The sequence below is a fragment of the Oryx dammah genome, unplaced genomic scaffold, assembly GCF_014754425.2.
Source record: "Oryx dammah isolate SB20612 unplaced genomic scaffold, SCBI_Odam_1.1 HiC_scaffold_11227, whole genome shotgun sequence".
In the NCBI taxonomy this organism is placed as follows: Eukaryota; Metazoa; Chordata; class Mammalia; order Artiodactyla; family Bovidae; genus Oryx; species Oryx dammah.
The window spans coordinates 2,572,763-2,594,792 of NW_024080620.1; the positions used below are offsets into that span (position 1 = coordinate 2,572,763).

The 22,030-nt window shown below is 34.8% G+C and overlaps 1 protein-coding gene across 2 annotated transcripts in view; it reads left to right on the forward strand.

Annotated features, from left to right (window-relative positions):
- The window catches only part of LOC120861100 (leucine-rich repeat and IQ domain-containing protein 3-like), a 194,116-nt gene that overhangs the window by 4,797 nt on the left and 167,289 nt on the right, over positions 1 to 22,030 (forward strand). The window contains exons 2-4 of one of the 2 annotated variants that reach the window (XR_005720491.1): positions 15,613 to 15,861; positions 16,999 to 17,096; positions 19,557 to 19,931. Coding sequence is in view for 1 of the 2 variants with exons in the window: in XM_040236763.1 (XP_040092697.1) it covers positions 15,613 to 15,861; positions 19,557 to 19,880 (573 nt within the window). In the remaining variant the exon portion in view is untranslated. Of the gene's footprint in view, positions 1 to 15,612; positions 15,862 to 16,998; positions 17,097 to 19,556; positions 19,932 to 22,030 lie in introns of those variants that run through there. The other variant, XM_040236763.1, reaches the window with a different exon arrangement.

Here is a 22,030-nt window from a genome sequence, read left to right on the forward strand (position 1 = left end):
CTGCAGTTACTGTCAGCAGTGATTTTGGAACCTAGTAAAATAAAGTCTGTTACTTTTTCCAGTTTTTCCTTTCTATTTGCCATGAAGTTATGGGACCAGACACCATAATTTTTATTTTTTGAATGTTGAGCTTTAAGCCAGCTTTTTCACTGTACTTTTGCCCTCATCAAGAGGCTGTTTAGTTCCTCTTCTCTTTCTGCCATTAAAGTAGTATCATCTGAATGTCTGAGGTTGTTGGTATTTCTCCTAGCAATCTTGATTCCAGCTTGTGATTCATCCTGCCCAGCATTTCACGTGATATATTCTGCATAGAAGTTAATTAAGCAGGGTGACAATATATGCTCCTTTCCTAATTTTGAACCAGTCTGTTGTTCCATGTCTTTTTCTAACTGTTGTTTCTTGTCTTGCCTATAGGCTTCTCTGGAGGCAGGTAAGGTGGTCTGGTATTTGCATCTCTTTAAGAATTTTCCACAGTTTGTTGTGATCCACACAGTCAAAGGCTTTAGTATAGTCAGTGAAGCAGAATTCTTCTTTTTTTTTTTTTTATATTCCCTTGTTTTTTCTTTGATCCAATGGATGTTGGCAATTTCTGGCAACTTATTCTTTCAGTATTTGCTTGTCTGTGAAAGTAATCATTTCTCCTTCACTTTGAAAGGTATTTCAGAGGGTACAGAATTCTAGTTTAGAGGTTTTTCTGGAAACACTTTAAATATTTTACTCTCTTTTTGCTTGTGTGGTTCTGAGGAGAAGACAGCTATAATTCTTATCTTCTTATCTGTGTTCTTATGTTAGATATTTTATCTTCTGGTCTTTTTCCAGAATTTTTCTTTATCTTTGATTTTCTGTAGCTCTCTTAGTTTTATTTGTAGATTATTTCAAATGACTCCGGGTACCAAAATCATCTTATACCTATCCCAATATTAGCATGAGTTTTTTTCTGTTTGTTTGTTTGTTTCTGGGGCATAGAGAGGGCATGTGGTAAAGAAATAAATGAGCAGAATCAGTAACTAAATTTCAGTTTGTAAATATGCTATCTATTATGTTTTTAGAAGTACATTAATTACCCAACTTAGAATAGTCAAACTCTGTTTCTCGAATGCTAACCAAGGTTTTTTAAGCTACAATAAATATTGCTATGCTAAATATCTCCTATATTTTTATTTTCTGTTCATATATTTTTTTCTGGTATTTTAATTATCAATAATTTTCCTTGTTTTATATCTATCTCTGGCTCATCACAATTTAGTTTTTTTCAGGTTTATGGGTTTAGAGTCTGAGAGTATGGAATAGAAATTGAAAACTGAAATTTTCACAAAAGTTTTTTTACTAACAGAAATATATGTAGCTTCCTAAATTTTAGAAAGCAAATGCATTTACAGGGGAAAAATAGCATGTCCTGATTACAAGTGAGTCTTGATTTCTTGCTCCAAATTGTATTTTATGTCATTTGAAATGAAAATGCAATGTTTCAAAGAATTGAATGTATTTATATTAATTTATAAACCAGCTAAATTTCATTTTCCAGAAGAGATGGAATATTTTGACTATTCTAATAACACTCCTCTTTAAAGTACATTTTATCTGTGGTGCACAATTATAGCAAGTCTTCTTCAAAACAAGATAAATTCAGTAAATTTACTAGCTAAACTTAAAAAGTATTTTAAAATATAATTACTATATATGTTATGGATTTCAGTCTTATGCAGATATTCTACACTGCAAATAGTTTGCTACCATGATATATATAAAATATTGCTAACTATAATCCTTATATTTTGATTTTCAAAAAAACTTTGTTTTTCTTCTTTATATGATTTTTTTTTATACAGAATCTTATCAGCTCTTGTAAAAAGTCTAGAATCTATTATCCAGCATTCCACTTGTTTATAATATCATAACTAATGTTTATAAAATAGGTTACTGCAACACAGATCATCAAAACTAATATTATATTTTCATACACTTTTAACTTAAAATTATGTATCTGTATTTCTAGCATTCAAAGTTCCAGGGAGTAATTGTGATGTCTAAAGGTCGTTGACACAGTTAACAAAGAATTTATTTGAAAAATACTTAAATATTTTTATATATACTTTTTTTTTTTTTTACTTTTCAACTTTTAACTTAGGTATTCATCAATCATAACCACTTACACTTTGATTATGTGTATTTTCCACCAACTTTTTAAATGGAAAAATTTCATAAAAATGAAATTTATAATTGATGTAATATTTATTATATAAAACCATGGTTTTTATAATTATCTGATTTAAAACATGATTTTTTAAATTTATAATGTATGATAACTAAAAAGTTAGTATTGCAATCAATAGAAACTAGTGAAAGCTTACTGACAGTGGTACTGATATCTTTTTATATATACATAGACCCATGTAATATATATATTTTTAATGTGTTCTTTATTCTTTTTTAAAATTTTACTTTATTTTACTTTACAATACTGTATTGGTTTTGCCATACATTGACGTGAATCCGCCACGGGTGTACATGAGTTTGCAATCCTGAACCCCCTCTCTCATCGCCCTCCCCATATCATCTCTCTGCGTCATCCCAGTGCACCAGACCCAAGTATCCTGTATCCTGTATTGAACCTAGACTGGCAATTCATTTCTTACATGATAGTATACATGTTTCAATGCCATTCTCCCAAATTATCCCACCCTTTCCCTCTCCCACAGAGTCCAAAAGTCTGTTCTATACATCTGTGTCTCTTGCTGTCTCGCATACAGGGTTATCATTACCATGTTTCTAAATTCCATATATATGTGTTAGCATACTGTATTGGTGTTTTTCTTTCTGGCTTACTTCACTCTGTATAATCAGCTCCAGTTTCATCCACCTTGAAACATAATTGATTTACAATAATATGTTAGTTTCAGGTCTATAGCACAGTGCTTCAAATATATTCTTTTTTTGATTCTTTTCCCCCTTATGTTGATGCTGTCATTCACTCACTAAATCATGTCACACTTTTTGTGACCCCATGAACTACAGCATGCCATGCTTCCCCGTCCTTTACCATCTACCAGAGTTTGCTCAAACTCATGTCTATGAGTTGGTGATACTATCCTGACATCTTTTCCTCTGTCACCCTCTTCTCTTGCTCTTAATATTCTACAGCATCAGAGTCTTTTCCACATTATGTTGCCAGAATATTGGAGCTTCAGCTTCAGCATCAGTCCTTCCAATGAATATTCAGGGCTGATTTCCTTTAGGATTGACTGGTTTGATCTCCTTGCGGTCCAAGGGACTCTCAAGAGTATTTTCCAGCACCACAGTTCGAAAGAATCAATTCTTTGGTGCTCAACCTTCTTTATGGTCCAACTCTCACATTCATACATGACTACTGGAAAAATTGTAGCTCTAGCTATGTGAACCTTGGTTGGCAAAGTGATATCTCTGCATTTTATTTTATTATTATTATTTCTTTATATATCTGCATTTTAATATGCTGTCTAGGTTTGTCATAAGTTTTCTTCCAAGGAGCAAGCTGGTTTTTAATTTCATGGCTGTAGTTACTGTCTGAAGTAATTTTGGAGCCCATGAAAATAAAGTCTGCCACTATTCCACTGTTCCCCCCTTATAGTTTAGTAGAAAATATTGAGTATAGTACCCTGTGCTATACAGTAGGTCCTTGTTGATTATCTATTTTAGAGTAATGTTTATATGTTAATTCCAACATCCCAATTTATCCCTCGCCCACCCTTTTCCTCTTTGTTAATCATAAGTTTGTCTTCTGTATCTTTTGGTGTGTTTCTGTTTTGTAAATAAGTTCATTTGATATTGATTACTTTTTAATTACAGAGCTTCTTTGAAACTGTAACTAGATCCAGATGCTTTCTCTATTGTATATCTATACTTAAATTTGCCTTTTGAACATAATTGACATTAATATTATACACATTTGAACTTACTAATATTATTGTTTGAACTTTATATACACATTGTATGTATGTTTAAAAAATAATTTTAAAATTATTAAAGTCTAAAAGGAACTGAAGACGACTTCTTAAATTTTCGTATTTAAAATTAGCACTTGTTACATAGGCGTTTAACTTGGTAGAGTAGGAGCTATCAATTGTAGTACCTACTGAGGTAAGTTGATATATAGCATTATGTTAGTTTCAGGTATAAAAATAATGATTTAATATTTGTATATATTGAAAAATTATCATAATAATAAGTCCAGTTAATATCTATCACCATACCATTCAAAATATTTTTTGTTTTTGGAGAAAACTTTTAGGGTGTACTCTATTAACAACTTTCAAAGTAAAACAGTATTATTAACTGTAATCGCCATGCTGTATATTATTCCTGTGACTTATTTATTTCATAAATGGAAATTAGTGCCTTTTGAACCCTTTACTCTATTTGCCAAACTTGTACTATCCACCTATGGGGACACCAATCTTATCTGTATTTATGAGCCAGTTTTTTTTTTTTTTCATTTTTACTTTTTTTTTTAAGACTCCATGTATAACTAAGATCATACAGTATTTGTCTTTCTCTGACTTATTTCACTTGCCATAATAGCTTCAAGTTCCTTTCTTGTTCTCACAAATGACAAATTTCATTCATTTTTATGGCTGAATGATATTCCATTGTACCACACACACATACATCCCACATCTTCTTTATCCATTCATTCATCACAAGACACATAGGCTGTTTCCATGTCTTTGCTCTTATAAATAATGCTACAGTGAAAAAGGTGGGGGGGGGTCTAGATATTTTTTCAAGATAGTGTTTCTGTTTCTCTAGAGAAGTACCTTGAGGTAAAATTGCTAGATCATATGGTTTTTCTATGTTTAGTGTTTTTGAGGAACCTCCCTACTCTTTTCCAGAGTGATTGTAGCAATTTACATTTCTACAAACAGTGCACAAGGATTCCCTTTTCTCCACGTCCTTGCCAACCCTGGTTATTTCCTTTGTGATAACAGTTTTGATGGGTGTGAGGTGATACCACTTTCTGTCTTTGATTTGGATTTCCCTGGTGATTGGTGATGTTGAGCATCTTTTCATATACTTGTTAGCCAACTCTATGTCTTCTTTGGAAAAATATCTATTCAAATCTTCTACTCATTTTTTATTGGAATTATTTTTTGCTGCCAAGCTGTATGATTATGTATGTTGACTGTTAATCCCTCATCAGATATATGATTTGCAAATATCCAATAGGTTGTCTTTTCATTTTGTTGATGGTTTTCTTTGCTGTACAGAATATTTTTAATTTGATGTATTTCCCTTTTTTAATTTTTTTGCTTTTTTTGTCTTTGCTTTCGGTGTTCAGTTCGTTTCAGTCGCTCAGTCGTGTCTGATGCTTTGCAACCCCATGGACTGCTGTGTGCCAGGCTTCCCTGTCCATCACCAACTCCTGGAGCTTGCTCAAGCTCATTTCCATTGAGTCAGTGATGCCATCCAACCATCTTATCCTCTGTCTTTTGATGTTAGATCTGAATATTATCACCAAGACCAGTGTCAAGGAGTCTGCCTCTTATGTTTTCTTCAAGGAGTTATATGATTTCAGGTATTACTTTTAAGACTCTAATCCATTTTCAGTTTATTTTTGTGTATAATGTAAAATACTGCTCAAGTTTCATTCTTTGGCTTGTGTCTGTGCAGTTTTCTCATCACTATATAGTGAAGAGACTTTTTTCTCATTGTATATTATTTTGTTCTTTGTTCTAAGCCAATTGACTATATATGAATGGTTTTGTTTCTGCACTATCTACTCTGTTCCATGGATCTATATGTTTGTTTTTAATGCCAGTACTATACTGTTTTCATTACTATAGCTTTGTAATACAGTTTGAATTAGGGAGTATGATGGCTTCAACTTTTTTCTTTTCTCTCAATACTTTTTGGCTATTTGGGGTCTTTTGTGGTTTCATCCAGATATTAGGATCTGTGAAAAATGCCATTGGAATTTTGATAAGGTTTATATTGCACCAATCTACTGGACATGAATTTGAGCAAGCTCCAGGAGTTGATGATAGACAGGAAAGCCTGGCATGCTGCAGTCCATGGGGTCCCAAAGAGCTGGACATGACTGATCGACTGAACTGAACTGATACTGAACTGTAGATAACACTCAGTATGGATATCTACATGGACATTTTAACATTATTAATTCTTACACTCCACGATCACAGAATATCTTTCTTGTCTTCTTCAATTCTGTCATTAATGTGTTTACTTTTTAGTGGATAGGGTTTTTACTTCCTCAGTAATATTTATTCCTATGTATTTTATTCATTTGAGACAATTATAAATGGGATTGATTCTGTTTCTGGTAAGTTACTATTAATGTGCAAAAATGCATCAGATTTTTATGTATTGAGTTTGTATCCTATAATGTTACTGATACTTTAATTAACTTTAACAGTTTGTGGTGTTGTGTGTGTGTTAAATCCTCATGATTTTCTATATGTAATATGTTGTCATTTGCAGATGGTGACAGTTTTCCTTCTTTTTTTTTTTCCAATTTTAATACCTTTTACCTCTTATTCTTGCATCAGTGTTCTGATTAAGACTTCCAAAAGTATGATGAGTAAAAGTGCTAAGAGTGGGCATCCTTGTGTTGTTTCTATTCTGGAGGGAAAAGCTTTCAACTTTTCAACATTGAGTATGATGTTAGCTGTGAGCTTGTAGCTTATGGTCTTTATTATGTTGAAGTATGTTCTGTCTATACCAAGTTTGAGAGTTTTTATCATAAACTGATGTTGAATTTTGTCAAATGTGTTTTCTGCATCTATTGAGATGATCATATAATTTGTATTGTTCAGTTTGTTAATGTGGTATATCACATGGACTGATTCGTGGATGTTGAACCATCCTTGCTTCTCTGGAATAAATCTCACCTAATATGGTATACAATCCTTTTAAAGTATTGTTCAGTTCTGTTTGATAATTTTTTGTTGAGTATTTATATATATATATATGTTTATCAGGGATATTGATGTATATTACATTTTTCTGTAATATCTTGTTTTATTTAAGGTGGTACAGTCATGCTGGCCTCATAAAATGAGTTTCAGAACGTTCCATTATCTTCTATACTTTGGAAGAATTTGAGAAGAATTTATATTAATTCTTCATTGAATGTTTAAGGATTCACCTCAATCATTTTACTTTTATTCTACATTTGTCTTTATGTAAAAAGTGGCTTTCCTGTGAACAACAACATATAGTTGAACTACTTTCTGATCCACTCTTAAGTTTGCGCCACTCTGTCTTTTTTTGATGCTTACAGTATTGATATTTAAAGTGATTAATTACATAGTTGGATTAATATCTATATTTGTTAATCTATCTATTTGTTGTTTTTGGTACACAAAAAGCCTTCTTCTTTTCTGCCTTTTATGATTTTCAATAGAACATTGTATATGATTCTGTTTTCTATCTTTTCTTAGCATATCCATTTTACTTAAAAAATTTTTTTAAACCATTTCCCTAGAGATATCAAAAATTCCAATCCACTCTCAATTAACACTATACTACTTCATCTATGGCATAAATATCTTATAAATATATACCTAATTCCTCTGTCCTGTTCCTTGTATCCTTACTGTTATTCATTTCATTTATACATAAACATAGTTACTGATACAAAAATGTGCAGTTGACTTTTTAACAACATGAGTATGAACTGTTGGGTCCATTTCTATGCTTTTTTTTTTCAATAAACATTCAGTTCAGTTCAGTCGCTCAGTCACGTCTGACTCTTTGCGACCTTGTAAATCGCAGCACTCCAGGCCTCCCTGTCCATCACCATGTCCCGGAGTTCACTCAAACTCACGTCCATCGAGTTGGTGATGCCATCCAGCCATTTCATCCTCTGTTGTCCCCTTTTCCTCCTGCCCCCAATCTCTCCCAGCATCAGAGTCTTTTCCAATGAGTCCAGTCTTCACATGAGGTGGCCAAAGTACTGGAATTTCAGCTTTAGCATCATTCCTTCCAAAGAACACCCAGGGCTGATCTCCTTTAGAATGGACTGGTTGGATCTCCTTGCAGTCCAAGGGACTCTCAAGAGTCTTCTCCAACACCACACTTCAAAAGCATCCATTCTTTGGCACTCAGCCTTCTTCACAGTCCAACTCTCACATCCATACATGACCACTAGAAAAACCATAGCCTTGACTAGATGGACCCTTGTTGGCAAAGTAATGTCTCTGATTTTCTATATTTACACAATCTGTGGTTGATTGAAACTGGACATGGAACAACAGACTGGTTCCAAATAGGAAAAGGAGTATGTCAAGGTGGTATATTGTCACCCTGCTTGTTTAACTTATATGCAGGGTACATCATGAGAAACACTGGGCTGGAGGAAGTACAAGCTGGAATCAAGATTGCCAGGAGAAATATCAGTAATCTCAGATATGCAGATGACACCACCCTTATGGCAGAAAGTGCAGAAGAACTAAAGAGCCTCTTGATGAAAGTGAAAGAGGAGAGTGAAAAAGTTGGCTTAAAACTCAACATTCAGAAAACTAAGATCATGCCATCCAGTCCCATCACTTCATGGCAAATAGATGGGGAAACAGTGGCTGACTTTATTTTTCTGGGCTCCAAAATCACTGCAGATGGTGATTGCAGCCATGAAATTAAAAGACACTAACTCCTTGGAAGGAAAGTTATGACCAACCTAGACAGCATATTCAAAAGCAGAGACATTACTTTGCCAACAAAAGTCCATCTAGTCAAGGCTATGATTTTTCCAGTGGTCATGTATGGATATGAGTGTTGGACTATAAAGAAAGCTGAGTGCTGAAGAATTGATGCTTTTGAACTGTGGTGTTGGAGAAGACTCTTGAGAGTCCCCTGGACTGCAAGGAGATCCAACCAGTCCATCCTAAAGGAGATCAGTCCTGGGTGTTCATTGGAAGGACTGATGTTGAAGCTGAAACTCCAGTACTTTGGCCACCTGATGCAAAGAGCTGACTCATTTGAAAAGACCTTGATGCTTGGAAAGATTGAGGGCAAGAGGAGAAGCAGACGACAGAGGATGAGATAAATGGATGGCATCACCGACTCAATGGACATGGGTTTGAGTGGACTCTGGGAGTTGGTGATGGACAGGGGTCCTGGCGTGCTGCAATTTATGGGGTCTCAAAAAGTCGGACATGACTGAGTGACTGAACTGAATGGAACTGAAGCCAAAGATGCAGATGCTCGGATAGTTGTGTGGAGGGCTGATTTTGTGACTTGAGCATTCATGGATTTTGTTATCTGTGGTGGATTTTGGAACCAATTCTCTGTGGCTACTGAGAGACAAATGACTTTTAACTGTGTGAGTGTTTTCACCCCTACCTCCAGCCGTGTTGTAGAAGCATCAACTGTACATAGGTATGAGTATATAATCAAATACATTTTTACTATTAATATTTGAATGAACTTTTATCTGTTATATATACTAAAATAAGAAAAATAAGAGATTCTTATTTTACCTTCAGTTGTTCCTGCCCCAGAGTATTTTTTTTTTTTTTTTAACATAGATCTGAGCTTCTGAACTGTATTATTTTCTTTGTCTCTAAAGAACCAGTCTTTTAAGGCAGGTCTGCTGACAAGAATTTTCTTGTTTTTGTCTGTGATTCTTTTTTTTCCTCATCTGCTTTTTTAGAATAATTTCACAAGGTATAGATTTTTTTTCCTCTCAACACTTTACTGCACTATCCTCTTGTTAGCCTGGTTTCTTAGGGAAAGTTAGATAAAATTCTTATTTTTTCCTTTCTGTGAACAAAGGGTTTTCTTCCTATGGCATCTTTCACATTTCTTTTTGTATCCTTAATGAAATTTAAAAATGATATGTCTAGTTATACACACATCTATATATTGATCTCTTTCTTGCTTGGCGTTTTCTGCTTCCTTGTCATTGGGTTGTATCCAACATTAATTTACATAAATTCACCAGTATTATTTCTTCAGTATTTTTTTATGTTCCTTTCTCCTTTAGCACTTTCTTCTCATTCTGGTATTTCATGTATGCGTATTGAATGCTTTCTGTAATTACCCCACAGTTTTGGGTTAGTCTGGTCTGCTTTTTTCAGTCTTTGTTTTGTTTGCTTTTCAGTTTCTGAAGTTTCTATTGACAAATTTTCAAGCTCAGAGATTCTCTCATAAGCCACTCAGCCATATCCCATCTACTAAATGAGCCCTTAAAAGGCATCTATCAATTCTGTGATAGTATTTTGTATCTCTAGCATCTCTGTATTATTTTTATCTCTCTGCCTTATACTATCCATCTGTTCTTGTTTATGATCTACTTTTTGTTCATTCAATTGATTAGCATGTAAATCTTACATGTTTTAAATTTCTAGTCTGGTATTTTCAACATCTTTGCCAAGGCTGATTATGGTTCTTATGTGTTTTTGTCTTTTAGTATAGTATATCTTGCAATTTTTTTGTTGAAAGACAGACATGATGTACTTGTGAAAGGAACTCGTAAAATAATGCTATTGTGTAGTGATGAGGTGTGGGTAGAAAGAATATTCTACAGTTATATCATTAAGTCTTAGTCCTTCAGTAAGCCTGTGCCATTGGGTTGTGGATTTCACAAGTATTTCTTAGTTTTCCTACCTCTTAGGTGGGCAAGAGGGTAAGAGTGGTCTAGAGTTGAATATTCCCCTTCCTCTAAATGGAATGCTAGAGGGGGATGGAATTGAGTATTTTTCTTCTTCCATGAGACTTTAATAAAACCTCAATCATGTAAGGTCCATTCAACAGTTTTCTTTGAGGACAGGCCTTATTAAAAGCAGAATGCTCTGGTGTATTTGAGAATTATTTATTTCCTCCCCATTTTTGAAAGCATAAATGGATTTTTGTCCAGTGTTCACTTTCAGGATGTGTGAGAGCTCCTAGGTATTAATCTCACAAAAGCAAGTAGGGTTCCCCTCATTGACTCCTGGAGTTTTTAATCTCCTGTCAGTACAGTTCAGTCGTTCAGTCACGTCTGACTCTTTGCAACCCCATGAACCACAGCACGCTAGGCCTCCCTGTCCATCACCAACTTCTTGAGTCCTCCCAAACCCATGTCCATTGAGTCGGTGATGTCATCCAACCATCTCATCCTCTGTTATCCCCTTCTCTTTCTGCCCTCAGTCTTTCCAAGCATCAGGGTCTTTTCAAATGAGTCAGCTCTTCACGTTAGGTGGCCAAAGTATTGGAGTTTCAGCTTCAACATCAGTCCTTCCAGTGAACACCCAGGACTGATCTCTTTTAAGATGGACTGGCTGGATCTCCTTGCAGTCCAAGGGACTCTCAAGAGTCTTCTCCAACACCACAGTTCAAAAGCATAAATTCTTTGCTGCTCAGCTTTCTTTATAGTCCAACACTCACATCCATACATGACCACTGGAAAAACCATAGCCTGGACTAGATGGACCTTTGTTGGCAAAGTAATGTCTCTGCTTTTGAATATGCTGTCTAGGTTGGTCATAACTTTCCTTCCAAGGAGTAAGTGTCTTTTAATTTCATGGCTGCAATCACCATCTGCAGTGACTTTGGAGCCCAGAAAAATAAAGTCAGTTACTGTTTCCCCATCTATTTGCCATGAAGTGATGGGACTGGATGCCATGATCTTAGTTTTCTGAATGTTGATTTTTAACCGAACTTTTTCACTCTCCTCTTTCACTTTCATTAAGAGGCTCTTTAGTTCTTCCTCACTTTCTGCCATAAGGGTGATGTCATCTGCATATCTGAGGTTATTGATATATCTCCCAGCAATCTTGATTCCAGCTTGTGCTTCCACCAGGCCAGCATTTCACATGATGTACTCTGCATTTAAGTTAAATCGGGTGACAATATACCGCTTTGACATACTCCTTTTTCTATCTGGAACTAGTCTGTTGTTCCATGTCCAAGAGAACATTTCATGCAAAGATGGGCTCAATAAAGGACAGAAATGACATAGACCTAACAGAAGCAGAAGATACTAAGAAGAGGTGGCAAGAATACACGGAAGAACTGAACAAAAAAGATCTTCATGACCCAGATAATCATGATATGTGATCACTCACACTTACCTAGGACCAGACATCCTGGAATGTGAAGTCAAGTCGGCCTTAGGAATCATGACTACAAACAAAGCAGTGGAGATGATGGAATTCCAGTTGAGCTATTTCAGATCCTAAAAGATGATGCTGTGAAAGTGCTGCACTCATTATGTCAGCAAATTTAGAAAACTCAGCAGTGGCCACAGGACTGGAAAAGGTCAGTAGTCACTCCAATCCCAAAAAAAGGCAATACTAAAGAATGCTCAGACTACCTCACAGTTGCACTCATCTCACATGCTAGTAAAGAAATGCTCAAAATTCTCCAAGCCAGCCTTCAGCAATTCTTGAACCGTGAACTTGCAGATGTTCAAGCTGGTTTTAGAAAAGGCAGAGGAACCAGAGATCAAATTGCCAACATCCACTGGATCATCGAAAAGGCAAGCGAGTTCCAGAAAAACAGGTATTTGTGCTTTATTGACTATGCCAAAGCCTTTGACTGGATCATAATAAACTGTGGAAAATTCTGAAGGAGATGGGAATACCAGACCACCTGACCTACCTATTAAGAAACCTGTATGCAGGTCAGGAAGCAACAGTTTGAATTGGACATGGAACAACAGTCTGGTTCCAAATAGTAAAAGGAGTACGTCGAGCCTGTGTAATGTCAATACAGAGCATGTTGTAACTTGTCAGTTATAGGTTTTCCTATTGGGAGACACTGTTTTCTCGAGAGACCTTTGTGGGTGAATTTCCACTCCCATAGGTTCTGAATCTCTATATCTGCCTACCTGTCTCTGATTTTGGGGGTATTGATTCTCCCTGTGACCTCCCTTCTTTGATGAATCTAAGAAGACTTGTTGATTTTTCAGTTAATTGTCCTGCTTTTACTTGCTAAGATGGTGTGACAACTTCCATGCTCCTTACATGATGGACTGAAAACTAGAAGTGCCCTCACTTACTTTTTGAATAGACATTTTGTCTTGAATTGTTAATTCAACTAGATATTTGCTTTATAAGTAATGTTCATCTTATAGTGCTTGCTATGTGCCAGACATTGTTCTAAAGCCTTTATGCAGACTCGTTTAGTCCTCATAACAATCATTTCCATCAAATACTGTTACTATCCACGTTTTATAGACGAGGAAATTGAGGCACATAATTTTGATACATATGAAACAGAAGATACTTAACTGAGAGCCTAAGGTCACCAAGCTCAGAACAACTTTTATTTTTGTCTTTATTTAACTCCCTTAAAGCTGGTTCAAACCATCAAAATAACTTCCTCTGAGCAATAGAATGTCAAAGAGTTAAAGCTGTGCAAGTTCAACATAAACCTTTAGAAGGCCTGACATATTCTGTTTATACTTTTTGGAGCCCTGATTCAACCATATAAAACCTTGCTTCCATGAATATACATGTGAGAAGATGACATCATGAGTACTGCTATAGTTAGAGAGGCCTTGGTATAGTGTGGTGAGAGAGACCCATACATCCCAGCATCCTAACAAAACCTACCTTCCTGCTGTCCTTGCCAGTGTTTCACATTTGTAAATTAGCCACCTTGGAGGTATTTGAATGAGTCCCACAAGATTGGCTCTCAGGTCAACATCACTTGGAAAAGAACTGCCATTTGACTGAGTCAACCCACAGACCTAAGAAAGAATAAATGTTGATTTTTTTTTAAACACAGTAGGTTTTGGGGTGCCTTATTACATAGTGGAAATATATGAAAAAATGTGCACTTTAAAAAAAGACATTGGATATTGGTTGTAGAGAAGTCAAACTGAAGGATTTCAAAGAATTAACGTATTTTAATCTAAATCAGCTAAACGCATTAGGAATCTTTACTTTCAGGTTTATTGTGATATAATTGATATATAACATTGTACAAGTTTAATATATACAATATGATAATTTGATACACATATACATATACTTCATGGGAAATAGATGGGAAACAGTGGAAACAGTGTCAGACTTTATTTTGGGGGGCTCCAAAATCACTGTAGATGGTGACTGCAGCCAAGAAATTAAAAGATGCTTACTCCTTGGAAGAAAAGTTATGACCATCCTAGATAGCATATTCAAAAGCAGAGATATTACTTGGCTGACTAAGGTCCGTCTAGTCAAGGCTATGGTTTTTCCACTAGTCATGTATGGATGTGAGAGTTGGACTGTGAAGAAGGCTGAGTGCCGAAGAATTGATGCATTTGAACTGTGGTGTTGGAGAAGACTCTTGAGAGTCCCTTGGACTGCAAGGAGATCCAACCAGTCCATTCTGAAGGAGATCAGCCCTGGGATTTCTTTGGAAGGAATGATGCTAAAGCTGAAACTCCAGTACTTTGGCCACCTCATGCGAAGAGTTGACTCATTGGAAAAGACTCTGATGCTGGGAGGGATTGGGGGCAGGAGGAGAAGGGGATGACAGAGGATGAGATGGCTGGATGGCATCACTGACTCAATGGACGAGAGTCTGAGTGAACTCCGGGAGTTGGTGATGGACAGGGAGGCCTAGCGTGCTGCGATTCATGGGGTCGCAAAGAGTCGCACATGACTGAGTGACTGAACTGAATTGAACTGATACATTGCAAAGTGATTACCATGGTAAGGTTCGTTAACACACCTATCACGTCAGTACCTGTTTTTTTTTTTTTTTTTTGTTTGTTTGCTTGTTTATTGTGTGTGAGGACATTTAGGACCTACTCTCTGACTGTTAAGTATACAGTATAGTATTTTTAACTATAGTTATCGTGTTGTAGGCTTCCCAGGTGGTACTGGTGGTAAAGAACCTGCTTGCCATTGCAGGAGGCATAAGAGACAGGAGTTTGATCCTTAGGTCAGGAAGATCCTCTAAAGGAGGGCCTGACAACCCACTCAAGTATTCTTGCCTGGAGAGTCCCTGTGGACACAGGAGCCTGGAGGGGGACAATATACAGGGTCACAGAGTCAGACAGGACTGAAGTAACCTAACACGCCCTTGTGGTGTTCTACATTGTATCCCCCAAACTTGTTCATTTTATAACTGGAGTTTTGTTCCCTTTGTCTAACATCTTCCCATTTCTCGCACCCCATTTTGGCCACAACTGGCAACCACCAATTTAATTTCTATTTGAATAAAGTTCAACTGTTTTAGATTCTACATTAAGCAAGATAATATAGTATTTGTCTTTCCCTGTTGACTTATTTCACTTAATATAAAGTCCTCAAGTTTCATTTATGTTGTAGAAAATGGATAAGGAGGGGCTAGGGATAAATTGGGAGATTTAGACTGACATAAACACACTACTGCGTATAAAATAGGTAACTAAGAACCTGCACGGGGAGCTCTACTCAAGACTCTAATGGCTTATATGGGAAAAGAATCTTAAAAAAATGGGTGGTTATATGTATTTGTGTAACTGATGCAGTTTTCTGTATACCGATAATACAACATTGTAAATCAGCTATACTCCAATAAAAATTTAAGAAAAACTCAAAAATGCTTTGGGATGGAAGATTCTTAAGGTTAAGATTTCTAAGATTCTTACTCTTAGAAAATATTATTTTCAGACACGTTTATTTGAGAAAAACTTGCAAAATTTCTCATTTTTCTTAGATGTTTCATGGAACCATCATAGAAGAGCTAACCAATCACAGAGAATGGAGTCACTATAATGAAAATATAATAGAAGATCAAAAAGATTTTGTTTTTGTGAAGTTCAGTGGTCTTCATTTAAAATCTATGGAAAATCTTCAATCTTGTATCTCTCTTAGAGTATGCATCTTCTCAAACAATTTTATTACAGATATTCGTCCACTTCAGAGTTGTATGAAATTAATCAAACTTGATCTCCATGGAAATCAGGTAAGCAATAGTCATTTCACTTGTTTGCATATAAATGAAGCTGATATCTAATAAGCTCTTAGGTTATCTATACACAGTATTTCTCCCAGGTAGTCTTTTGTGTAAATATAAACAATTAGGAACTAAATAAAAAATAAATAAAAAAAATAAACACAAATATAAGCAAACACTTAAATTAACCATTTAATAAACATTTTAAATATAATCAAACATTTGTAATTTAAAATATGTAAACCCAACAGTGTGTGATTTGGTTTATTTTGCTTCTTAAATCCATAGTCTTAAGATCACTTCTTGACTGCTTACTTTTTTTAATGATATGTACTAGACATACAGCATTATATTAATTTCAAGTATACAACATAATGATTCAGCATTTGTTTATATTGCAAAATGATCACAATAAGTCAAGTTAGCATCCTTCCCTAAAAAATTAAAAATTTTCCCCCGTGATGAGAACTTTTATTATTATTATCTATTTTCTTAACAACTTGCAAATATATAATCCTATAGTATTAACTATACTCACCCTGCTAATATTATTGAATATATCCCCAGGACTCATTTATCTTATAACTGAAAATTTGTATCTTTTTTAGCACCTTCTCATTTCCCCCACCACCTCTGCCTCTGAATCACTGATACGTTCTCTGTAAGAGTTTGTTTTTTTTGTTTTTTCAGATTCCATCTGAGTGAGATCACATGGTACTTGTTTTTCTCTCTTACTTCATTTAGTGTAATACCCTGAAAGTACCCATTATTTCAAATGGTGTTTTCATTCTTTTTTTGTGAGTCAATAATATTACACTGGATGTGTATATCACATTTTCTTTACTTACTCTTCCATAGGCAGCAGCAGACAGACATTTTGGTTGCTTTCATGTCTTGGCTATTATAAATAATACTGCAGTGAACGTGGGAGTGTATGTGTCTATTTGAGCTAGTATTTTCACTTCCTTGTAATACATTTCCAGAAATAGAATTGCTGGGTCATTTGGAAGCTTTACTTTGAATTTTTTGAGGAACCCCTGCTGTTTACCTAGTGACTACACCCATTTACAATCCTCCAAACACTGCACAGGTTCCCTGTTCTCCACATCCTTGCCAACACTTTATTTTTTGTCTTTTTGATAATAGCTATTCTCACAGGCATGAGAATGGTCCCGTGGTTTCAATATGCATTTCCCTGATGATTGGTGATGCTGAGTAACTTTTGAGGTACCTGCTGGCCACCGGTATGTCTTATTTGGAAAAAACATTGTCTTAGATCCTCTGCCTATTTTTCAGTTGGATTTTTTTTTCCTATTGTTGTATGAGTTTTTTATAGTTTTTTGATGTTAGCCTCATCTCAGATGTGATTTGCAAATACTTTCGCCCATTCAGTAGGTTCCCTTTTCTTTTTATTAATGGTTTCCTTTATGTGCAGAAGCTTTTTAGTTTGACATCATTTCACTGTGTTCAGTTTTGAGTTTTTTGCCTTTACTTTTGGTGTCAAATTGAAAAAACTATTGCCAAGACCCATACCAAGGTGCTTACCACCAGTGTTTTCTTCTAGGAATTTTATGGTTTCAGATTGTGCCTTCAAGTCTTTAATCCATGTTGAGTTTACTTTTCTGTACAGCATAAGATAGTGGTCAAATTTCATTCTTTCACATGTGTATGTCCCGTTTTTCCAACACAATTTATTGAAGAAAATGCTTTTTTTCTTAGTGTATGCTCTTGACTCCATTTTTGTAAATAAATTGATCTTTATTGTAAATCAGTTTTGTAAATCAGTGTGTGGGTTTATTCATGGGCTGTGTTTCTGTTTCATTGACCTTTTTTAAGAAAATGCCAGTACCATTCTGTTTCTTTCTTCTTCTTCTTCTTTTTTTTTTTTTTACTGTAGCTTTACATTATGCTTTGAATTCACGAAGTGTGACAGCGCCAGCTTCATTCTTTCTCAAAGTGTTTGGCTATTTGAGTGTTTTTTAGTTTCGTACAAATATTAGGATTATTTGTTCTATATATGTTAAAAATGCCACTGGAATTTTGGCATGGCTTTTGTTGAATCTCTAGGTTGCTTTGGGTAGTATAAATGTTATAACAGCATTAATTCTTACAATCCACAAGGACAGAATATCTTTCAGTTTACTTGTATTCAATTACTTTTCAATATATCTTATAATTTTCACTGTATATGCATATCTTTCACCTCATTGGTTAAATTTATTTCTAAATATTTTTACTACTTTGATATAATTATGAATGAGATTATTTTATTAATTTCCCTTTCCAATATTTAATAGCTCAGGCATAGACAGCATAACTTTGTGTATTGATTTTATATTCTGAAATGTTAATTGATTTTGTTTATTCTGACAGTTATTTTCTGGAGTATTTAGGGTTTTCTGTATACAGGCATACTGTATTTTAGTAGGTATCACTTTATTGCACCTCACAAGTACTACATTTTTTACAAATTGAAGATTTGTGGCAATCCTACATTATCAGATGATGATTAACAATTTCTAGCAATAAAGTGTTGGAGTAGGCAATGACAACCACTCCAGTACTCTCGCCTGGAAAATCCCATGTTCGGAGGAGCCTGGTGGGCTGCAGTCCATGGGGTCTCTAAGTTGGACATGACTGAGCGACTTCACTTTCACTTTTCACTTTCATGCATTGGAGAAGGAAATGGCAACCCACTCCAGTGTTCTTGCCTGGAGAATCCCAGGGATGCCGGAGCCTGGTGGGCTGCTGTCTCTGGGGTCGCACAGTCGGACAGGATTGAAGTGACTTAGCAGCAGCAGCAGCAATAAAGTATATTTTATATCAGATGTATACTTTGATTTTTTTCTAGACATAATGCTATTTCACACTTAATGGACTGTAATATAGTGTAAACAATTTTAATATGCACTGGGAAACCAAAAAAAAAAAAGTCCTTCTGTATTGCAATATTTGCTATATTGCAGTATTCTGAAACCAAATGCACAGAATCTCTGAGGTGTGAATGTAGGTCGTTTAATTTGCAAAAAGTGACAGTTTTACTTTTTCCTTTCCAATTTAGATGCCTTTGTTCCTTCTTCTTGCCTAATTACTTTGACTAGGACTTCTAATTCCCAGTGCCATGTTGAATGAAAATGCAAAACTGGGCATCCTTGTCTTATTCTTGCTGTTAGAGGGAAAGATTTTATCTTTTTACCATTGAGAATGATGTTAGCTGTAAGCTTGTCATATATGGCCTTTATTATGTGGAGGTACATTCCTTCTATACTCTTTGTTGAGAGTTTTAACTATAAATGGATGTTGAATTTTGGCAAATACCTTTCTTATATCTATTGAGATGACTATATGATTTTTATCCTTCATTTTTGGAGTATCACATTGATTGATTTGACTCCTTACATTTTTCATGTAAGGGAAATATTTTAGAAAAGATTAAAATGTCTACTTATTACAAAGGAATTTTTATTGAATGGATTATATGTTTGTTTGTTTAATTACACTAGTAATTACAGGTACCTAATGTATTTTAGTTTACCCCAGTCATCCTTTGGATAATTAGAAATTCCATTTTTGTTTACTAATGAGAAATTTGCTATTTGCATTGAATATTGAATTATAGAAGATGTTTAATGTTTTTCCTTTTTTTCCATATAATTCAGGGGTTATTGGTATTTGTATTTAAAGTATTACTATTATTGCTTCAGATAAAGAGTCTACCAGATACCAAATTTTGGAGTGGATTGAAGAATCTAAAACTTCTCTATCTACATGACAATGGTTTTGCAAAGTTAAAGAACGTATGTATGTTATCTGCCTGTCCGAGCCTCATTGCCCTCACTATGTTTGATTGTCCAGTAAGCCTTAAAAAAGGATATAGACATGTTCTTGTCAACAGTATATGGACTCTCAAAGCATTGGATCATCATGTGATTTCTGATGAAGAAATAATTCAAAACTGGCATCTTCCTGAAAGATTCAAGACATGTAACCACCGACTTCTCTTTAATTTCTACTCTGCTTTGAAAAAGGTAGTTGGCTTCATTTGAGTTTCATTTTAAATAAATGAAGTAAAACCTTAACTTATAATTTCTATTACCTAAGTTATATAAATCAGTATTTTTATCACTTACATGAAATATCAGAATAGTGATAGTGAATATATTATCATACTAATGTTTTAACAAATATAAAAGCTTATGTGCCTACTGCTAAAAATTACTGATCATGTGATTATCAAATTGTGGAGAAACAAGTACTTAACATTTTGAGGGATCTCCATTATGTTTAATAGCTTTAAGAATGTATAGCTTATATGCTATAAAATTTACCCATTTTACATGTATGAGTCCATAATTTTGGTAAATTTGCATTTATATATAACTGTATAACTGTCTTCACAATCCAGTGTTAGAAATTTCCACCACTCCCCAAATTCTCCTCCTTCCCATTTGCAATTAACCCCCACTGTTACCTTGGTCTTAGGTAATCATTTGTCTGTTTCTGTCTCTGTATATTTGTTTCTCTAAACATTTTATTTATTTTTAATTCAAAAAACATTTATTAAACATCTTTCTACAGCATGCTAGACAGTATAAGGAAATACATATACAAAGATGAATGTAGAATAAAATATTTCCTTACTGGGAACTGATAGACCACATGGGATGAAAAATAATCACTAAGAAAATATAATAGGGCCCAATTATTGGGCCTGTTATTGAGGATCCCAGAAAATTTTTGTTTATACAGATTATATACATAGATATTAATGTATTAAAAATTAAGAGAATTTTTAAATATATACTTAAGTCATTTGAAATAACAAACCCATTTTATATCAACATAAACACATTTTATGAAAAAATACTTTCCAAAATAAAAATAATTAAAAGAATGACATTATTTTACATTTTTGTACATCTCTTCAATATCTGTCTTAATAAAACATATTTTCTCATATCTACTTCTGCATTCAAACTATTGTGATATGTTGTTTTGACTGAAGTAAAGAAAGAAAATATGGCCTCATACAGATACGTAATTAGAAAAAGAAGGCCCTCATGGGTTTTTGAAGGGTCTTGGGGCCTCCCAAGGATTCTAAAATCACATTCTGAGATTTACTGAATTATAAGAAAAAAACATTCTATCAAATTATGTTAGTTATAATTCTAAAATGAAAGTAGTTTGATTGAGCATCCCCTGTCTGTATTAAAATACTAAATGAGAATTAATCTAACAACTTAATTCTTATACTCAGTAACCTAAATGCCAAAGGATTCTATATCTAGAATCCACAGGATTTTCTTTTCTTTTTCTTTTAAGTAAAAGATCATCATATAGTACAGTTGTTTTTAAACATGGCTGCTCATTAGAAACACATCTGGAGCTTTTGAGAAAAATATCAATACCTGGGCATTTGTATTTTTCAAAAAATTCCATGATAATTCTGATATGCATCTGGATTTTAAAAAATGATTACAGGATTTGTATTAAATAATAGAGTTAGTGATATAGAATTCTATTATTTTCTGTTTATCAATCATGATACAATGATATTAAGCAAATAATAGTTATATAATAACAATAATAAATTACATTTATCAGTTTTCTTAATCAGTTCAGTTCAGTTGCTCAGTCGTGTCCGACTCTTGGCGACCCCATGAATCGCAGCACGCCAGGCCTCCCTGTCCATCACCATCTCCTGGAGTTCACTCAGACTCACGTCCATCGAGTCCGTGATGCCATCCAGCCATCTCATCCTCGGTTATCCCCTTCTCCTCCTGCCCCCAATCGTTCCCAGCATCAGAGTCTTTTCCAATGAGTCAACTCTTCACATGAGGTGGCCAAAGTACTGGAGCTTCAGCTTTAACATCATTCCTTCCAAAGAAATCCCAGGGCTGATCTCCTTCAGAATGGACTGGTTGGATCTCCTTGCAGTCCAAGGGACTCTCAAGAGTCTTCTCCAACACCACAGTTCAAAAGCATGAATTCTTCGGTGCTTAGCCTTCTTCACAGTCCACAGTCCACAGTCAAGCCATAATGGAAACATGATTAACCTAACAATATAAAATAATAGCATACAATTTGGGGGGGTCTATCGGAGTGATTAGTAAGTGGAAATGCATATGTACACATGTTTTCATCTGCCTAGCCAGTCTATGTCTTTGGGTTGATGCAT